The sequence below is a fragment of the Lynx canadensis genome, chromosome A1 (genome assembly GCF_007474595.2).
Source record: "Lynx canadensis isolate LIC74 chromosome A1, mLynCan4.pri.v2, whole genome shotgun sequence".
In the NCBI taxonomy this organism is placed as follows: domain Eukaryota; kingdom Metazoa; phylum Chordata; class Mammalia; order Carnivora; family Felidae; genus Lynx; species Lynx canadensis.
The window spans coordinates 132616936-132637440 of record NC_044303.2 but is presented as its reverse complement, the minus strand read 5'-3'; the positions used below and the strand labels follow the sequence as shown (position 1 = coordinate 132637440).

Genomic DNA, 20505 nt, shown 5'->3' with positions numbered 1-20505 from the left:
TTAGCATCTTCAGATGAAAAAAAAAAAAAAAAACAAAGAAGAAGAAAAGTAGAAAATACAACACTCAAAATTCTCAGCTTTATGTGCTTATAGGATTTATATATACTTCAAATTGCTTTATTTTGTGTAATCTAGTTATATTACTTATGAGTTACACACATTAAAATTTTAGTACATATTAATGTAATAATCTGGAAAATTAGCTCAAATAACTTGATCTACATGAAGTTCCATAGTTTTCAGAAAGCATTTATTATTAAGTTACATAAGCGCCTTCTCTAAAATTATATACTACATCAAGATATTTACTACTGCTGGAGCAGAGAAATAGCAAGAATTCCAAAGAGATCCTTTACTGTAAGTAAACATCACTGAAAAGTCCTATATTGAACTAAACATAACTCAAAAGACCATTTGCCAGAGATCAAAATCAACCAAATCCTTTGGTAGATTTATAATTTCTTTGAGGGCATATCTGCATAGAACTAATTTCTAAAGTTGTCCTAATCCAAACCACATTGGATTTTGAAATTTCAAAAAATTAGTTCCCATTTTATAGTTAGGGAATCTGAAGAAACAAATGACTTGCTTTGCACCAAAGATATTACTAGAGTAAGAACTCAGATTTGTAACACAGACTGCACACAGACTGTAGTTGTTAACTTGTTAACTAATTAACTAAGTTGTTAACTAGTTATTAAGCTAGACACTAGTCTCTTGTCAACTACTAAATGACTGATACTTACATTGCTATTTTGAGTTCTTCATTTTTTAGCCATTAATATTTGTTATTTAACTTTCTGATACAATTGTCTATTATAACTCCAGGGAATAGATAAATAATTCAATAACATGAATTTATGCAGTAAAGGTTCTAGTAAGCCACTTATGAAATACTGTGGCTCTGTAGGTATTAATTAATGATGAGAACTGAGGAGCGTCCAACAAACTGAATATTGTGTTTGTCTTTTACCATAAGAATAAGTTTTAAAAGGAAAACAAGAGACTTTATGTGACTTCTTTCCATGTCCTACATTTTGTGAACATCCAGGAAATATGAATAACAGTATTATTAAATACTTTGGAACCTACATCTTTCGGTATTCTTGTAGCATTCACAATTTCTCTCTCCTCTGAAAAATACAAAAAATAAAGTTTTTTAAACTATAATTTATAAGAATGCTCAAAGAGTTCTGAAAAATAACATGGGTTTGTACACTAGCAGCTGAGAGTGCTTATCTGTAGTTTTTTTGTATTTTATGAAGTAAAGATAGTTCAATATTCTTTAATACTATAATATACTTCAAATATGTAATCCTATACCAACAGTTGGGTTTTTTCCCACTGATTTTTGTATATTTTTGAACAGATAATTTCTTATCTGCCCATAAGTCACCATGGGCAAGTCAGCCTCCTTAAGGTTCTAGTTTCCTCATATGAAAAAACTGAAGTGCTTACACATCAATTTCAAAGTCCCTCTGAGGTTTAGATGTAGCTCTGTGATTATATAAAATAAATGCACAGTAAAATTTGAGTATTATTTGATATCAATAATGCTAAACTTCCAACTTGAAAAATAGGTAAATTTTAAGATTTGAAATTTTTCCATGGGGGAAAAATCAATAACACATTGCTAGTTATTCTCATAGAAAAATAAATTCAGGCATAAATATTATTACATGGGGTGCCTGGGTGGCTCAGTCAGTTGAGTGTCCATCCGACTCTCTATTTTGGCTTAGGTCATGATTCCAGGGTCATGGGATTGAGCCCCACATTGGGCTTCACACTGAGTGTGGAGCCAGCTTAAGATTCATTCTCTCTCTCCCTCTGCCCCTCTCCCCTGCTGTCTCTTTCTCACTCTCAAAATACTTACATACATATATACATACATACTTATTGTTATTATTACTATTATTATTATCATTATACACAGCTACTTGTAATAACAAAAATGCAAAACTAGAGATTATTTGGCCCAAATTGTGACTTTTGTATAGGTGAAGGCCTAACACAATTGGTATATCATTATACAAATGGTTGGTCTTCAAAATCAATTAAGCATGCTGTACACTGGCAACTGAAATATTTTCTGTCTCTCAAGTGTACATTATTTTTAGTTGCCCTTCTCCCAGGGTTGGTACTGTATTATCAGCCACTACCTCCGGTTCACCGTTTTGGACCTATGATTTTTTTTTCTTCGTAGCAATTCCCATTGCCCAAAACTAACCATTTTTCTTAATGTCCTACTTTAATATTTATTAGACTTAGGGTCAGAATGTTCTGCCTTCTAGCCAATCAAATTTTTCTCTCTCTTGCCTAATTTTTTTATGGACAAATGAAAATTAATTACCCAGCACTTCTCTCAATGATTCCTTTATGTTGTTACAACTACTAAAAATAGACTGAGTGCAATTATCATGGAAAGTAAGATGAAATTGACATTTTTTTTATCCGCCAGTATCTCTAGTTCCCTTACTTACGTGTAGTAAGGATCTGGACATGTGGTCCAGAATAGGACAAAGAATTCTATAATTTAACTAATGTATTTATTCAATAAATTTTTATTGTATGACTACTACATGCTAGGCACTGTTCTAGACATTCAGCATTTCTAATGGACTATTCTATGATGATAGAAATGCTCTATATCTGCTCTGTCCAACATAGTAGCCACTAGCCATATGTGACTATGGAGCCCTAAAAATGTGGCTAGTGGGTCTGAGGAACTGAAATTTAAATTTTAATTAAATTTAAATAGCATATTTATTGCTATATAACAATATATATTTAATATAAATGTATATTTCTTTAAAAACAGGCTCATAGATACAGAGAATAGTTTGGTGTTTGCCAGAGGTAGGGGTCAGGGGTGGGAGATATGGGTCAACTGTTTTTGTTTTTGTCTCTTTAGTTCAAATAATGTTTTCAAATAAAGAATATTAAAAACTCAACAAATTTTTTTCAACGTTGTTTTTTTTTTATTTTATTTTTTTATTTTTGGGACAGAGAGAGACAGAGCATGAATGGGGGAGGGGCAGAGAAAGAGGGAGACACAGAATCGAAAACAGGCTCCAGGCTCCGAGCCATCAGCCCAGAGCCTGACGTGGTGCTCGAACTCCCGGACCGCGAGATCGTGACCTGGCTGAAGTCGTACGCTCAAGCGACTGCGCCACCCAGGCGCCCCTCAACAAATTTTTATAAAGCAAATTTATTTTAATTTTTTTAATGTTTATTTATCTTGGAGAGAAAAAAAGAGGGAGAGAGCATGAACAGAGGAGAGGCAGAGAAAGAGGGAGATACAGAATAGAAGCAGCTTCCAGGCTCCATGCTGTCAGTACAGAGCCTGACGCGGGCTCAAACCCATGAACCGTGAGATCATGACCTGAGCCAAAGCCAGTCAGTCAACCAACTGAGCCACTCAGGCACCCCTCAACAAATTTTTAAAAAATGTTCAGAGCCATCAACTTTGGAAGAGATAAATGTACATCTGTGGAGAGAAACAAATCTTCCAAAGTGTGCCTATTGATTTCTTTCTGCATTGTGGAAGATTTGTGTGGCCTTCCAAGAATTTAGTATCATCATCAGGGCAGGAACTTAGCTTTCTCTAGGATTTCGGAAGGTTATGAGTGCCATTCACACCACATTTAGATCTCTGCAAGTTGCAAAAACCTCGTTCCTACATGTGAGCACTTCATTTTAACAGTAATATTAGCTAATTTAGCATATTGAAGGTTTGATATGAATTAACCATTACTCTACTCACTTTATGTGCCCTACTAGATAGATGGTGTTATTGTCCGCATTTTACAGATAAGAAAATGGAGATCCAGAGAAATTAAGCAACTTGCCCAGTGGTTACTAGCATTTACAGAACTCTTTCCATGTATCAGATACTTTCTACACCCCATATACCAGGTTCTTCACATTATCTTTATTTAATCTGCCATACTATAGGCTTTATTATTATTTACCTTTTTATTTATGAAAAAGCTCAGGTGCAGACAAATGAAATTACTTACTTAGTATCTCAGTTCTTATTCAGGTCTCAGTCCTCAACCATCATGCTATCCTGCCTCTCAGGATATATTTTGCTCAAATAACTTGGTCATTTGTGGGCTTAGATATGTTGCTGAACTTTCCCCTTCAAAGCATAGATGAAAAAAGAAAAAAAAAACATGGATGAATTACCTAAAATTAGTATTATACAATGCTCATATTTTTTTAAATAAATAAATAGCCACATGTGCATCTCCTGGTTTTACATACTAATGAGAAAGGAAAAATATTAAAGAAGTAATTTGAAAAATAAAGAGTAATTTAAAATGTGTTAAGTGGTAAGAGGGAACTAAAACAGGAGGCTGTAATCTTTATTACAGTCTGGAGTTGGAGGAGGGGAGGGTGAAAGAGGGTGGGGAGGTACCCCATCTTCAGAATAAAAGTGGTCAAGGAAAGACCTCTCTGATGAAAGGACGCTTGACCTTGAGACCAAATGATGAGAAGACAGCAACATAAGTAATTAGGAGAAGAATATTCCCAGAAGGACCAGCAGATGCAAATGCCCAAAAGAGGGAACAAACTTAGTATATTGAGGAAAATAAAAGATTGCAGTGGTCTGAACCAATCTGTGCAAGAGAGAATAAGACTGGAGAAGGAGGCAGGAGGCCTTCTGACCAGAGTTAAGGGAGGCAGGAGACTAGTGCAATTGTTTAAGCAAAAAGTGACATGATGTGATAACGTTTTGAAAAGAGCTCTCTTGAGGTGCTTACTAGAGAATGGGTTGATTATAGGTACAAAAAAAGTAGAGCCACAGAGACCAGGTAAGAATCTATTCCATTTGCCTATTTCATCTAAGGTGGCAGCCATGGAATGGTGAAAAGTGAAAAAATTCCAGATATATGGAAACAATGTAATAAACTGATTACTTTCTAAGCATTGCATATTATAATACCTTCATATTTTAATATAAAGTTGATTTTTTGTGTATCTGATATTACTGATAGTTATTCTAATAATGTTTTTTATCATTCATATAAAAAAATGACATTCACAGCACCAGGTTGGTTTGTCAAAATTTGATACTTAAGAAAAACGCACCAATAAAAGCCTAGACATGCTTGGCTTAAAAAAAAAGATTTCATTTTTACCATATTCTGCAAATAAGATTCATCATGTTAGAGTTATGAGCTGATTATGTGATGTCTACGTCTCGATAAATTATTCCTGGCTTTCTACTTACATGCAGTATGTGTGGTTTAGTGCAGAGTAAAGCTGAAAGAATTCCAGTACACATGTTCATGCAGTGCTGTATACACATGGCTAGGCAGTGTATGTTAGAGTTTTTTGTACCCTGTCCCTAGTATCTTGGCATTACTTTTATTATGTCTGCAGGACTCATGTAGATGAAATGCCACAACACATTCTTTTACTATTGTAGCCTCAACCAGCCTTTTTTTTTTCTTTCTTTTTTTCTTTCTTTCTTTCTTTTTTTTTTTTTAATGTAAAAGCAATTACCATCATAAAAATTCCTTACTGGGGAACTTTCCATATTGCGTTATCATTCCATGAGTCTAATAATAGTGGAATAAAAAGAAAAAAAATTTAATACTAAAATATCTTAAAAAAGACTTTTGAGGTCTCTTTAATGAGAAACACTAGGATTCTGGAGGCAGAGAAATAAGGAAAAAGGAAGTAAAGTCAAGTTTTCTAGACTTCTGGTACATGTTAGAGATGTATAAATCATTGCCTAGCTAAAGATAATTTGCAAATCACATGCACCTTTGCCATTGTCTAAACACAGTTAAAGAACTCTCAGTCTGTTATCTATTGGAGAATGCTAATGCCTGTGATTGGTCATTGCCGGACCCTTATGTATTTCTAACCTGATAGCTCTATCTGCCTAAAAGCTAATTCTGTGTTTTCTGTGAAATCTTGCAGTGGTGTTATCAGGGAGATTGTGTTCCTTTTGGCACTTGGCCCCAGAGCATAGATGGGGGCTGGGGTCCCTGGTCACTATGGGGAGAGTGCAGCAGAACCTGCGGGGGAGGCGTCTCCTCATCCCTAAGACACTGTGACAGTCCAGCGTAAGTAGCTAAAGTAAGCCGGAGCCAACAAAAAGACACAGTTGGAATTGATTCAAAGCTGTGGTTTCACATGTTATCTGTAAAAACGTTTCACTAGTGAGCCAAGTGTTTGTCTTCTGAACAAGCAATAGGCACAGAGAAGTGGAAGAGCCTTGTTAGACAGACTTTCTTTTTCCCCCCACCCCCCTTACTGTGTAACTAAAAATAAAAAAAGAATAGCATTGTGTATCTATCCCAGGTATAGCCAGACTTTTAATCTAGGAATAATCAGATAGATTTCCTCCTCCGAAAACTACTGAATTATGGATGAATCCAGGTCTGGTCTTAGCTACATTACCATTATTCCCAGGAAACCTAAGGTCTTTTCACATGTCACATAAAATTATTACTGCTACATTAGTATTAAAAGGACCAATGAGAGCACTTCAAGGGTTGAAATGCCATGATTCGCATCACAAATCACAATGAAAAGAATACTGCCCATGTGTTAAAATAGTTTCCATTCACATGCCCCTATTAATCATCTTCCGGAGCTGCCACCACTTTTCTCCCCGTGACTGTTTCATGCAGGTTGGACTGCTCCTCTCCCACCACTCCTTTTCTCCAGTCAGAGTCCCCTGGCATAAGGCCAGCCCCATCAGTATTCTCTGGTAGCTGAATTGCCTCTCCCTCCCGCTAGTGCCCATTACAGGTGGACTAAAGTCCCCCAGTTGGACTTTCCTGTCCACCTAGAAACTAAACTTCTCCTTAGCTGCTGCATATCAAGTGCTCCCATTTTTGTCTAGAGCTCAGGTTGCAGGCCTCCTTTCCCAACTAATGTTTGGTGCAGCATGGCGTTATATCACTTCTGCTTTTTTCTCCTTCCTGGGGTAAAAGTTGCTTTAATTTTTAATTTTCTCTTTTTAATTCAGGATCCCTCTCTTTGGTTCCTCCTCTGAATGTCTCTTTTCTTCTTTTTTATTCTTTTCAGCTTGAAATTATTTCCTTTTACACTAGTTTCTGTGTTTCCATTCTCCAGCTTTCTTTCCATTATTATCTTCCTGCTAAACAGAGCTCACTGTCACCCACTCATAAATCAGTCATGCTACCACCATCCCCACGCCCTTGTTTTTGTCTGATCAACCTATTTCTCCCAAGCTGATTTAGACGGGGCCATTTCTTTTCTTTCTTAGAGTCAGTATTCTCTGGTATTCAAATTATATTAACATGTAACTTTATTCCATTGATTACCAGTTAGCCAAAACTATAATTATACTTGATCTTTTCTCAAACAAGTACAGAATAATTACCTAAGTTCAATTGTGGGCTACTGTAATTAATAACCAAAACTATAAAATTCTATGATAAAAAGTAATATACTCAGATAGTTATAAAAGAAGTTAGCTTTGCCATTCGAAATAGCATTCCTGAATAATAGCATATGGCTTTACTTGACGTTAAATACTTTAAAAATTAATTTATGTAAATCAAATATTGGGCATCTTACTTTTTCATTACTGTGAGTGTCATATGCAGTATTTATATAATGCAAAGCCATCTTGTTTTGAGATGTAATTTTTCAAACTTCATATAATGAGATAGAAATTCATTTCTGCATTATTTACCTTGAACTACAGCTATTTCCAGAGACTAATTTAGTATGCTCTTGTTTGTAGTTTGGAAAAAATAGTAAACTTACCATTTCCTACGTGGTGAACAAATAGCATCAGATTATATATGGCTCTTGTTGAATAAGATTCAAAAGGCTTTTCATTATAAGTGAGTTTTAAACTCACTGTGTTGAACTGAGCACCTGCTTACTATGATAATTAGAAAATAAATTTATTTAATTGCATTTTCTTCCTAATGTAAATCATGACAATTAAGAGTCTTAAAAAGCTTTTCATAGCAAACTGACTTAAGTTTTATGTTCAACAACCATAATCATCATTGTTAACAATCACCAGCATGACTATTATTTTAATAACTAATAAAATGTCAAATTTTGTATTTTCTTAAAATAAATGCTAATATGTTTTTGTCAAGCAATATATGTACTCTTTCTGTAGACAGATATATTCACATGTTAAACAAAATGTGTTTTCAGACCTTCAGGAGGTGGAAAATATTGCCTTGGGGAAAGGAAACGGTATCGCTCCTGTAACACAGATGTAAGTAAAACCAAACTTTGCTATGAAAAATTAGCTTACATTTCCCCTAGAGCAGGGAAATTTTTAAAACTGGAAGCTATTTGATCATAAATCCATGTGTATGAAGGTCACATGAATTTTTTAAGTTGTTAATAGTGAATGGAACCAACCTCAGGTCCAGCAATTCCATCAACAGGGAACTAGGGAAAGCTCCAGCATGAAGGGCAAATACAATCTTCTCCAATAGGTACTAAGAGAGAGTCATAGGTACCCCAAAATGTCTTGTTCCCCCAACACTCACACCTTTGCTCCCACTATCTTTCCTGAGTCCACCAGGATTAATCTTATTATACCCTTGATCCTACTTTGTGTTTGCCACTGTAAGAAACCCCAGATTCCCACATCATTCCTCATGTCTTGCCCTCCAATTCCAAAAAGTTCTGCATATCACATCTTCTGTTACCTATCTCTGCCCAACTTTTGAAACTTCTGTGCCCTTAGGAATTCAAGATCCATCAGCAGCAAAAGTCCTCACATTCCGATGTCTCTCTGTTTTCCTTCTCTTCACTTTGTTGTTCTAATGGAAACTGGCTGTCCTCTAAAGATACTTACAATAAACTTTAACCTTTTAAAGTTGTTTTCATCCTTAACTCTTGAATAAGTGAAAGTGGATTGACTATGCTTTTATATTTCATTTCTCCTTTCGGATGATTCTCCCTCCCTCTTATCTGACAGCCACACCTTTTAATTTCACATCATCAGACTATTGCACACTATTCCTCACTGTCATGCTCTCCAACTCTATTCCTATCTTAATTCTTGGTTATTTCAAAATATGTGGATATTTTTCCAATATCATCTCTTATGGAATTTTCCATAAACATACAAACACGCTGTTATTTCTCCTGTCTTAAAAGAACAAAAACAAAAAAATCTGCTGGTTCTTTTCCCATGTTTTTCTTCCTTTTGAAACAAAATTCCTTAAAAGAACTATGTACTTCCATATCCAATTCCTCTTCTAATTTTTTCCTAAAATTGTTCTTGTCAGATTTTTGCCTCCATCATTCTACTAAAAATGCTCTTGTCTGGAGTGCCTGGGTGGCTCATTCAGTTAAGTGTCCGACTTTGGCTCAGGTCATGATCTCACAGCTTGTGAGTTCGAGCCCCACATCAGGCTCTGTGCTGACAGCTCAGAGTCTGGAGCCTGCTTCAAATTCTGTGTCTCCTCTCTCTGCCCCTCCCCCACTGGCACTCTCTCTTTCTCTCTCTCAAAAATAAATAAAACATTTTTTAAAATGCTCTTTTCAAGTCACAGATGACTTACATGTTGCTAAATCCAATAGTCAGTCCTCAGTGTTCATCTTACTTGATAGTCACTAGGCTTCCATAACACTACAACTTTTTGGTTGTCCTTTTCTTTTCCTACTTGTTTTTTCTCATTCTCCTTCACTAGTTCTTACTCTTCTCTGACCTCTTAGGGTATCCAGAATCTAGTCATTGGCCTTTTTTTGTACACTACTAATATTTACCTTGGTGATCTCATCCAGTTTCATTATTTTTGACAGCATTCATATGCCATTTGACCCTCAAATTTCTATTTTTAGCCCAGACTTCTTTTATGGATTCCAGACTCCTATCTTACCATTGATTAAACTTTTAATAGACATCTAATATTTACCATGCCCAAATGCTCTCTCTAAAACATTTCCACATACCTATACCTCCCCCATCTCAGATGTCAATTCCATCTGCCATTTTTTTCTTTTTTTTTTTTTTTTTTTTTTTTTTTTTTGAGTCATTCTTGATTCCATTCTCTCACAGCTCATACCCAATCCCTCAGGAAATCGCACTGGCTTTCCCTTCATGATATATCCTAGATCTGACTAGTTCTCACTGCCTCCACTGCTACCACTCTTTTTTGCACTGGATTTCTCTGAAGAGCTTTTTCAGTGGATTTGCCATTACTACTTTTGTTCCCTACAGTTCTCAATATATAAGAAACTGAGTGAGTTAGATTGTATCCTTTACTCAAAACCTTTCAGGGGCTCCCCATTTTACTTAAATGCAAAGTCCTTACAAAGGCCTGCAAAGACTATACAATCTAGCCTTCCATTACTTTTCTAAACTAATCTCTTCCTCCTTCCTCCTCAATAGCTCTGCTCTAGCCACCTTCCTTGTACACACCAGGCATGCTCCCGCCTTTAGTACTTTTGCATTGCTTGTTTCCTTTATCTTATGGACTCTTCTCCCAAAATATCTACATAGATGACTCCCTTACCTCACTTTTATTCAACTGTCACCTTCTCAATGAGGCCTAGCCTGAATACCACATTTAAAACTGCAGCCTTCCCTGCTCCTTACAACCCTGGGACTCCTAATCTTCCTTACCCTGCTCTATTACCCCTCATACATACTTCCAAAAAGTAGCTTATTGATCGTATTTACTTCTATGTTAAATTTGCATCTTGAAGCAATAACTTGTACCTTCATTTACAATAACCATTTCAAGTTACCAGCATTATTTATTCATTCACTCAACAAGTCATTGAGTGCCCTCTGTGTAACAGACTGTTCTAGACTGAAAATGATAATCTGTGCTCTCAAGGGTCTTATAATTTCCTGGCAAATAAATCAGTTAATTGCAGAAAAATCACTTATCTATGATATGATAGAATAATTATGGAATGCTTTAAAAGCACATAGAACTGTCACTAGCCTAATTAAGGATTTAAGGGATTCTACCCAGAGGAAGGTAAAGGTCTGAAGGGCAAATAGGAGCAGACCAGAAAAGAAGAAAGTGACCATGAGAGCATTCTAAGCAGAAAGAAAAGTAAGTGCAAGGCTTGGAGGTTAAAGAGGTTAAATGATCTTTATCTTGAGGCTATAAGACACCATGCAAAGACTTAGCCTCTGATTTATCCTCTAGATGAGAATAGATTGGAGAAGGTGAGACTACAACAGAGCCATGAACAAGTCAGAAAGAATTTGAGGGCACTGGTGGGAAACGCAGTGGAGTCTAAAGATGGCTAAGAGGAGAAAATTAAGGACCTAACTTCAAAAATCTATAAAAATCAAAGAACCAGTGTAGTAGGAAGAACAGGGGGAGGGAGATAGATGATGTGGGGATCAGAGACTGGAATGCATTTGAATTTCAGATATGACAAGTGAGACTGTTCTCAATGATGACAGCTCTGCCAAGGGATTGCTTACCTAACCTTGGGCAGAGATGAAGGAATTCAAGGATCTTCAAAGCCAGGGAATTTGAGGAGTCTTCTGTGCGGATGTTGAGGTCACTCGCGATGATGTTAGAACTCGGAGTGTAGTGTGAGACTGTGAAGCAGGTACCAGACCCTTTCATAAATGAAGGAAAATGGCCACGATGGATTAGTAACAATGATGAAGCCAGATAGTGATTTGGATGAATAGCATGAATTTCAGAAGAACAGAGATTTTACACAAGGGTAGAAAAAAAGAATATCTACTGTCTATCAGACTGTATTAGACAGGAGTGAGAAAGCCAAACCCATGTCTCAATTCACATCTGTTTCTGTTACGTGATTGTAGGGGCAGGCACATGTTTTGGCTCTAATAAGATAGTTACTGTAATATGAATAATGTACGATAAGTAAGAGAAAAAGGAAAAAACTGTGCCAGACATATTAGACTTGTTGCTTTTCACCCATAAACTTCCTTTTAAATGCTCAAATTGTGGGGGCGCCTGGGTGGCTCAGTCGGTTAAGCATCTGGCTTCGGCTCAGGTCATGATCTCGCAGATCGTGGGTTCAAGCCCCACATCGGGCTCTGTGCTGACAGCTCAGAGCCTAGAGCCCGCTTCAGATTCTGTGTCTCCCTCTCTCTCTCTCTCTGCCCCTCCCCCACTCATGCTCTGCCTCTCTTTCTCAAAAATAAATAAACATGAGATGCTCAAATTGTAGAACCTGCTACTGGTGGCTTGACATTTCTATTATTAGCTTTGTCTTCTGTTTCAGCTTTCAGCAAATGATACCGTTAATATCACTATATCATGGAAATACAAATAATTTTTTTTTCATAAATCTAAGACTCTACTAGTTCAGAATATGTGACAATTCAGTTACCACAGTGAAATTTATTTTCATGCTATCTAAGTTATAAAAGCTATCTGAGCATAAGTTTTTAAGCTGGGGATTTTTAAAGCATAATCTAATATATGAAAATTTAAACTTTCAGAACACATAGCCAGCACTGTCCAAGAGAATTTTCTTTAGTGATGGAAATATTCTATATATGCATTGTGCAGCTTGGTAGCTACTCACCAAAATAGCTATTGGGCATTTGAAATGTGGCTAGTGTAACTGAAAAACAGAACTTTTAAGTTGAATTAATTTATATTTGAAAAGCCATATGTTGCTCATGGCAACTGTACTAGGCAGCACTGAGCTACACAGTCTAGCTATGCAATAGAAAAATAACTGTCACAAAGAAGATTGTAAAAATTATATATAAAATTCTCAAAACAAATCAGTCTTAGATCATTTTGCAAACAAAGGTAGAATATTTCCATTTTTGGTAATGATAGAGTAAGTTATTCTGACAGAACTCTTTTTAAAAAATTATTGAATAAGACTTGTTTAAAACATCACTTTAAAATCCCCAAAGAGCTGACAAGATAGTGAGGGAAATTCCTGAAGGTCTTCTTTGAGAAGGGGGAATTCAAAATGTAAGTGGAGCATCGGAGCACCTAAAGTGCTTTTGCCCTGACAATATCCAGAGGAAGAGAAGAGATAAACTGCTCCTGTGTCTCTTTAGTACTTATAAGGAAAGTTTTTCCCAAAGCTCCCCCCGCCCTCCCTCTGATGGACTTCATGTTGTATTGGCCTGGAGGCCTCATGCCCACTTTTGAACCCGTTATGGCCAAAAACAGTGGGATTACCATAATTAGTTTAGACTAATCCAGATTTGCCCCGAACATGAGGTTAAGGTCACCTTTCCTGAGAGGTAGATTCCTGACCAAAAATTAGAATTCTGTTAGCAATAAAGTAGAGAGTGTAGATCCTGGGTACACCACACACGTCTGCCTCAGTGCTCTTTTAGTTTCCATCTTTACTAGTGAAGTAGCAGCAACAGAAGTGGTAGTGGTAGTGGTAGTAGCTGCTGATAACATTTATTGAGCACTTACTATGTACCAGACCCATTAATTTCACCATATTTTCTTCCCATTCTGAGAGTTCTTCTCCTTTTCCTAGGCAGTGAGTTGGCTTGCTGAGATATTTTGAATTTATTCTTTCAACATAAATCTAGAAAAATATGCTGACTTAAAGTTTTGAGGGGCACCTGGCTGGCTCAGTCAGTAGAGCATATGATTGCATCTCGGGGTTGTAAGTTTCAGTCCCACATTGGGAATAGAAATCTAGTCTTTGAAGGGCACCTGGGTGTCTCAGTAAGTTGAGCATGCAGCTTCAGCTCAGGTTATGACCTCATGGTTTGTAAATTCAAGCCCCGTATCGGGTTCGCTGCTGTCAGCACGGAGCCCACTTCGGATCATCTGTCCCCCTCTCTCCCTGCCCCTCCCCCACATGCACTGTCTCAAAAATAAACATTTAGAAATAAGTTAATAAATAAAGTCTTTGAAAAAAATAAAAATAAAAAATGAAGTTTTGGTATACTCTGTTCTGTTACAACTTTGCCTCTGCAATACAAATTAGCTCATAAGTGGTTGAGTCATTTTGTGGCATAGTTTTTGCCACTAAGTGATACAACAGCTAAAGTCAAACTACATTGATACAGCAGAATGGTACAGGCAATTTATACTGTATATGATGACCATTCATCCCACATTCTTCTTTTTGCTCAGTTTGGCCACATGCTCTGTCATGGAACTCCTTATTATGTGTTTCTGCCTGGTCTTTGTACATTGGCCTCTTCTCTTTATAACTTAGCATCCTCAACCCTTTCACATTAACTTATTTCACTTTTTTTTTTCTTTCTAGAAGATAAAGTCCTATGTTTACTTCAGGATTCCTTTGTTAGGAATTTGCCATGCATTTTTTAAACTGTGCTAGTATTTTATTAGAATCTTTATTGTTTTTGTTAGTTTTCTGTCTTTGACTTATCTGCTTCTAACACTATTTTTCTCATATACCTATTATTTTTAGTATGCAAATTTGCAGAAAGAGGATTTTTCAAGAATTTATGTGTTATGTTATAGCAGAAACTTTTATATTTTAAAAAACTGTTCTAAAAGTTTCTATTATATAGACTATAAGAGAATTTCATGATAAATCCTAAAGAGTGAATTGATTGTAGTTAATACTGAGTCACATAAGCAAGACCTCAGTATGTTCCAGTAAGCATAGAATGGGTGTTACTATGGGGGTATTATAGAGCTATTGTGTTTGTATCCTTTATGTTAACCTTGGTACTTTTCTCTAAATATACAATGGTTTTAGTGTTCTTTTTTTTCCCCTCTATAATGTGGGTGTCTGTTATGTGCGAGCTACCCTATTTTAAGGAATTCCAGAGTATACTTGTCTTTATCAGAACAGCCTCCTACCTTAGTACATATTTAACATAATTGAATACTGGGCACATCAATTTAGTGACATTGTAAGCAATATGAGAGAAATCTTTACAATTAGTTAAAATTAATCTGACAGTCAAGAACTAGGAAACAATTCATAAGCATTTTGGCTTGCCGTTTGTGATCCAAGAGCTCACTTGAGATTTAAATAAGGTACAAAGGATAAATTGAAATGATCCTGGAAGAATTTTCAAATCATTGCCCAAAATGAGATCATATCAGGCAGTCAAATGGTAGCAACACCTATTTATGAATCTTTGAAGTTTGCTCTCTGCTGTTTAATTTATGCCCTTTTAAGATCTTACAACCTGTTCCTCATAGACTATCAGTCTCACATGTCTTATAACAGTCTTGACCTTCTCATTTCTGTGATTGGCCAGCTAGTACTATAGATTACCACTTAGTTCTTGTGTTTTTACATATCATAATTATTTGTCATTACTAGTCATAACTCTGATTAGAGTTGCGTTAGCTTCATTAAAATCATAAGTGAAAAATAAAGTAAATTAGAAAATACAAGGAAAAGGAAAATAATATTAGGCTGGGATTAGTACCTTAAATATGTACCGTAATTCTTTCTGTTTATTAATATGGGCCACACATTTTGCTCTGAGTTTCCTAGTGACCTGAATAAAGAGGCTAACACTATCAGTTCTAAGATTCATAATGTCTGGTAGCCATGATGAAAGGAGATACATCACAAAGGAACACTTTTCTATTTTAAAGCTTTGATACTCCTACAGGGATCTCTACATTAGTGAATCAGATTGAAATATGCAAGACTGACAGTCTCCTTTTTGCTTAGGTTAGAGGAAAAATTAAGACCAAGAACGTCTTTAGGCCAAGCAGTCTTAAAAAGTGGCTAGCATGAAAACAAGATAGCTACAACTTCTCCCCAGTGCTGATTTAATTCCCACCACAGGCATTTGAAGGATAGAGGACTGGTAGAAAGACAAGAGCTCTCCAGTGGAAAGGGAATAATGTTTCCATTATCTCCTGTCCCATTTACTCCAGTTGCAAAGAAAAAGATCCCCAGAGATAGAAAAGGCAATTTATAAAAAAAATCTCAATCTTTACAAATTTAAAAATAGGTCAGAAAATTGTATCCAGCTATAAAATTGGCCTGACCAGTTTCAACAGCAACCTAATCAGCTTAGAGACCAAAGGTACTGACACTTTAGACTCTAAGGCTGATTATCTGCATCAAGATGTGTTAGACGGACATCTACATGATCATCTGTTCCCCTCAGAAGCCTTCAGAAGCAGCTAGACAAACATGCTTTCTTTGACATCCATATAAGGCCTCAAGGACAGAATAGTACATGAAGACAATAGCTATAGCAGGAACAAATTAAAATGGTTTTCCTCTTGAAACTACTGAGAAACCAATTTTTCTTAAAGACATAGTAGAATTGGATGAAATTGGGTCTCACCATTGTACTAGGAACTGCAGTAGAATATTTGAGATCATAAACTAATCTAAATAGAAAATAGACATGGCCCCTGTGAGACTTGGGTTTGAAGAACAGAATTTTAAGGAGATCATAATGCCATAAAAAAGGACTTTTCTACATTTCAAAAAAGAATTTCCTGGTGTTGCTTAGCTGTTCTCCAAAACCAAAAAAAAAAAAAAAAAAAAAAAGTGCTTGTTCTTCCTGTTCTATTTTATTTGTGATTTGTGTGTCTGCTTGATAATGTATGTAACTGGTGGGGGGGGGGGAGGGGCAACCTGATGAAGTGGAGCCTGGCAGTGCAGGCAGTGAAAGAATTCACCCAAGGCAGAACAAAGGAAATAGTTTACTGAATACACCCCAAGGGAGGTGTGGGCAGGACAGCAAAGCAAATACTGTCTGCCACTAGGCAGTGCTGGGGGTCTCTAGTTCAAGGGGGAAGGTGAGGAGGTATGGAACGTGCGCGATTTTCAGTTTTTTCTTTTTTGGTACCTGTGTCCGGGTGTAAGCAATCCCTAGGTCAGCTAGGGCTTTTGGGTATTTTGAGGTAGGTCGCCCATTGGGCTGTTTGTATTCAGCCAGGGGGTTGGGGAGCACTGTGGGCCCTTCTACTTTACACAGGTTTCTGCTGTTCAGGTTGGTTGCCTAAAAGTGGCCTGTACAACTGGAGTAAAACCTCTGGTGAAAAACCTAAGCTTCACGCAGGCTGGGATGGAAAGTCATATTTGTCTTTCATCTTAAACATTGCATTTCCTATGTCTTATACATCAAAACTATACAAAATTATGGTGTCAAAAGTGTGGTCTGTGGTCTGTTAAAAAAATGTAAGCATAGTGTGTAGTATCTGGGTATTTTCTCAGCTTTTCTAGAGGGGCATGGTACCATGCAATTTTTTTCTTCTTCAACACATTGCTTATAGTCATTAAACGTGATATTGCTTTGGTTGTGGAAAATATAGCCTATATTTAAACGTAGAATTGTAGTGGGGAAAGTATGGATTGTGGATTCAAATTAACTTAAGCTTGATTGCTCACTGTAACACTTGTTGCTATTTGGTTGAAATACCTAAGCTTCAGGGAATTCCTCTAGAAATAGAGCATAATTATACCAAACTTACAGGGTTGTTTGAGAATTAAAAGAAGTAATAGATGTAAAACATCCAGTGCTACTTTCTAATACTTAACCTGTACTCAATACAGTGTAGCTATTAATTATAGACATTTTCGTTTCGAAGTAGATTACAAAAATTATGAAGTACTTGCAAATATAATTAAATCTTCAAATCACTTTTATAAAGAGGAAGAATAAGTGTTGTGTTTTTTGGGTTTTTTTTTAAGTATTTTGAAATTAGGGGCACTAGGGTGGCTCAGTCGGTCACGTATCCAAATTTTGATTTGGGCTCAGGTCATGATCCCAGGGTCCTGGGATAGAGTCGGGCTCTGCACTGAGTGTGGAGCCTACTTAAGATTCTCTCTCTCTCTCTCTCTCTCTCTCTCTCTCTCTCTCTCTTTGTCTCTCTCTCTCTTTCTTTCCCCTCTCTTTCTCTCTGTCTCCCTCTGCCCCTCTCTACCCCATCTCTAAAACAAATTTTTTTTTTTTTTTTTTTTATGAGGGACTAAAGCTGAGCAATAGTCTAGTACCAAGGAAGGGATTCAGTGAGGCATAGAATGTCTAAGTATTGATCCAGTGCTCTCATAACAAACAGATGGAGCCCTTGGGGGGTGGTTGGGCAAGGTAAGCTTCTCTGAAAGAGTTTGGTCACCTTTGACATTGTCTTACTTCCAGTCTAACCTTACCCTGCAGCAGAACCAGATAGCTGAGAACATTCTGAACCTACAGACCTTGCCCCCAGGGAGAGGTGTGGGGTAAGTGATAACAAGGTACAGAGTGGATCCATTAACAGTGTTATAACCATGTCCCAAGTTATAATTAGAAAACAGAGATGTATCAAACACTGCATTTTTTATAAATGTTTTATATAATATTTATTATATTATTATATACATGGCAAAAGAATAACAGGAACTATGTCATTACTCTTTAGGTTAGTATAAACTTGTGCATCGTGTTTTGAAAAATAAGGACTAGCTTTTAGACACAGAATAGAGCTTGCTTGTTTATTGTGTTTCTAAAAGGGATGTTTTAAAAATTACGAAGTAAATGTTTGTTTCCTAATGATGTGATTGGATGTAAGGGTTCAGGTGCAGACAGATAAGAAAGAATTCTTGAGATGTTTTTGGTGCAAAAAAGATGGTTTTTAGTAAAGCACGGGGACAGGACCAGTGGGCAGAAAGAGCTGCTCTGGGAATGTGAGGAGCTATTAATTATATACTTTTAAGTTGGGAGGGGTAGAGACAAAGGAGGTTTCCAAAAGGATTTTCATAAGTTAAAAGAAGACTTAGGGGATTCCGGAGGCCTAGCTATTGTTAAGCTAAGGTTGTTTTTTCCTCTAGCCAGGCATTAACATTCAGACGGTTGGGAGTTCCTGCAGAAATGTCAGACTCTGCCTGTCTCAAGTATTTGTCAATGGGCTGCAAGTTAAGGAAATTTAATTTTATCTACATTTCTTTTGCCTTTGCTCTCTGCATCACTAACATTTTAATAGGCTTAAGAGAAAAGGTTATGCTATGTTCAAATAGCATTTTAATTAAATTCAGGCTATACAGAAAAAGCTTTAAGTTTGAAAACTTGTATAGAAGATTATGGTATCAAACATGGCAGCTAGATTCTAGTTTGTCTGGACATTATAGGTTTATCGGGCTTTTATTTCTTTTTGCTTAAAAGTAAATACACAGTGAAACTACAAAAAAATCAGAAATCTTTGTGGGAGAAAATATAAGAAGGTTGACTCAAAACTACTTGAGATGATTCACTGTGTGCATTGGACACTACATTTAACTTTAGTGAGATAATCATACAGTACTTGATAACCAGGAAATCAGGAATCTTGTTTGCAACCTTTAAGAGAGGGTGTAGAAGCAAGGACTTTGTCAGCCCATGTGACACTGTGTGCTTTAGAAAGGGATGCCTGTTTGGGTGAACAGATAGAAATGTGTTCTTTCTTCACAGTCCCATTGTCAAATACACGACTTGCTAAGTAGAGCAAGGGGCTGGAATCTAAATTGCATGTATTCTCCTGTAACTAATATAGAGTATATAAGAATATATTGGTATAAATAATAGAGTACTGGTACAGAGTATATTGGTATTGAGGGTATAGAACATATGAGAGTGTATTGCTACCCTGGAGAGGGAGTAGAGAATTAAACTTGGGGAGTGTTGAAGTATGGTCTGGTTTGATAGCGAAGAAGCAAAAGTGCATTTAGTGTGGAAGCAAGAAAGGAAAAAGCAGCAGAAGGTGAGAAGGGCAATAGAGAAAAGAAATAGAAGAATAAAATGCCAGTTTTGCTCACGTTGCAATTTTACCTGAGGCTGTAAAAATCCTTGTATCCTGCCAGCCTACTTAACTTCTTTAGGAAGAGGAAAAGAATGGGAAAGGGGTAAAAGAATTTTCATGCTGGGTTTTCTTCTCACACTATATTACCCATAAGATATAACACAGTATTTGCGGATTTTTCTCATTTGCAAGACATTTTGGGATGTATTTCTCTTGAAGTTAAATGGCATTTTGAGTGTATTTTGCAAATGAAAGAGAGAAGGCACAAAGGGCTTCTGGGACTTGCCAAGGTCACCCTATTCTTTGGGACAAAACTGGGATTAGAACCTCAGTAATAGAACTGCCACTATGAAGTTTGTGAGAGGAAGCTGAGATTTCTTTCTATAGCAACTTTTATGGCCCAGTGAATTATTTTTTTTTTTAGATTTATGTACCAATAAAAAGTATTAAGTTTAGTCAAAAAAAAAGATGCTTTTAAACAATCAGTATAATTGGAAGCATAAGATAGTCTGTAGAACGTGCTAACACATTCTAACGTTACATATCTCTGTAGAAAGAAAAGTGCTGATAAAGATGCTAATATTAATTTTTTTTATTTCTTTGAAAATACTAAGATAAAAAATGCTGAGACCTGCAGCTTTGCCCTCTGGATTTATGTGGGGTCCTGCTGGTTGCTTTTTAGAAGGAGAGGATGCCTGATTAGTGTTAGCAACAGGAGGCTGAAAACCTGTCAGGCTTTACATAAAAAATTGGTTGCTTATGCCCACTGTTTTCTGTTAGAGTTTTTGCATGGTGTCAGCATTTATTACCTTTAAGTAATGTAAAAAGCATTACTTCTTAAATGCTTTACTCAAACGCTTTATTAAAAAAAAACACTTTATTCAAAAAA

General features: G+C 36.4%; 1 protein-coding gene across 1 annotated transcript in view; it reads left to right on the top strand.

Annotated features, from left to right (window-relative positions):
* The window catches only part of ADAMTS6 (ADAM metallopeptidase with thrombospondin type 1 motif 6), a 297415-nt gene that overhangs the window by 193514 nt on the left and 83396 nt on the right, over nucleotides 1-20505 (top strand). The window contains exons 12-13 of the mRNA XM_030321954.1: nucleotides 5935-6080; nucleotides 8167-8230. Coding sequence (XP_030177814.1) covers nucleotides 5935-6080; nucleotides 8167-8230 — 210 coding nt within the window. The remainder of the gene's footprint in view (nucleotides 1-5934; nucleotides 6081-8166; nucleotides 8231-20505) is intronic.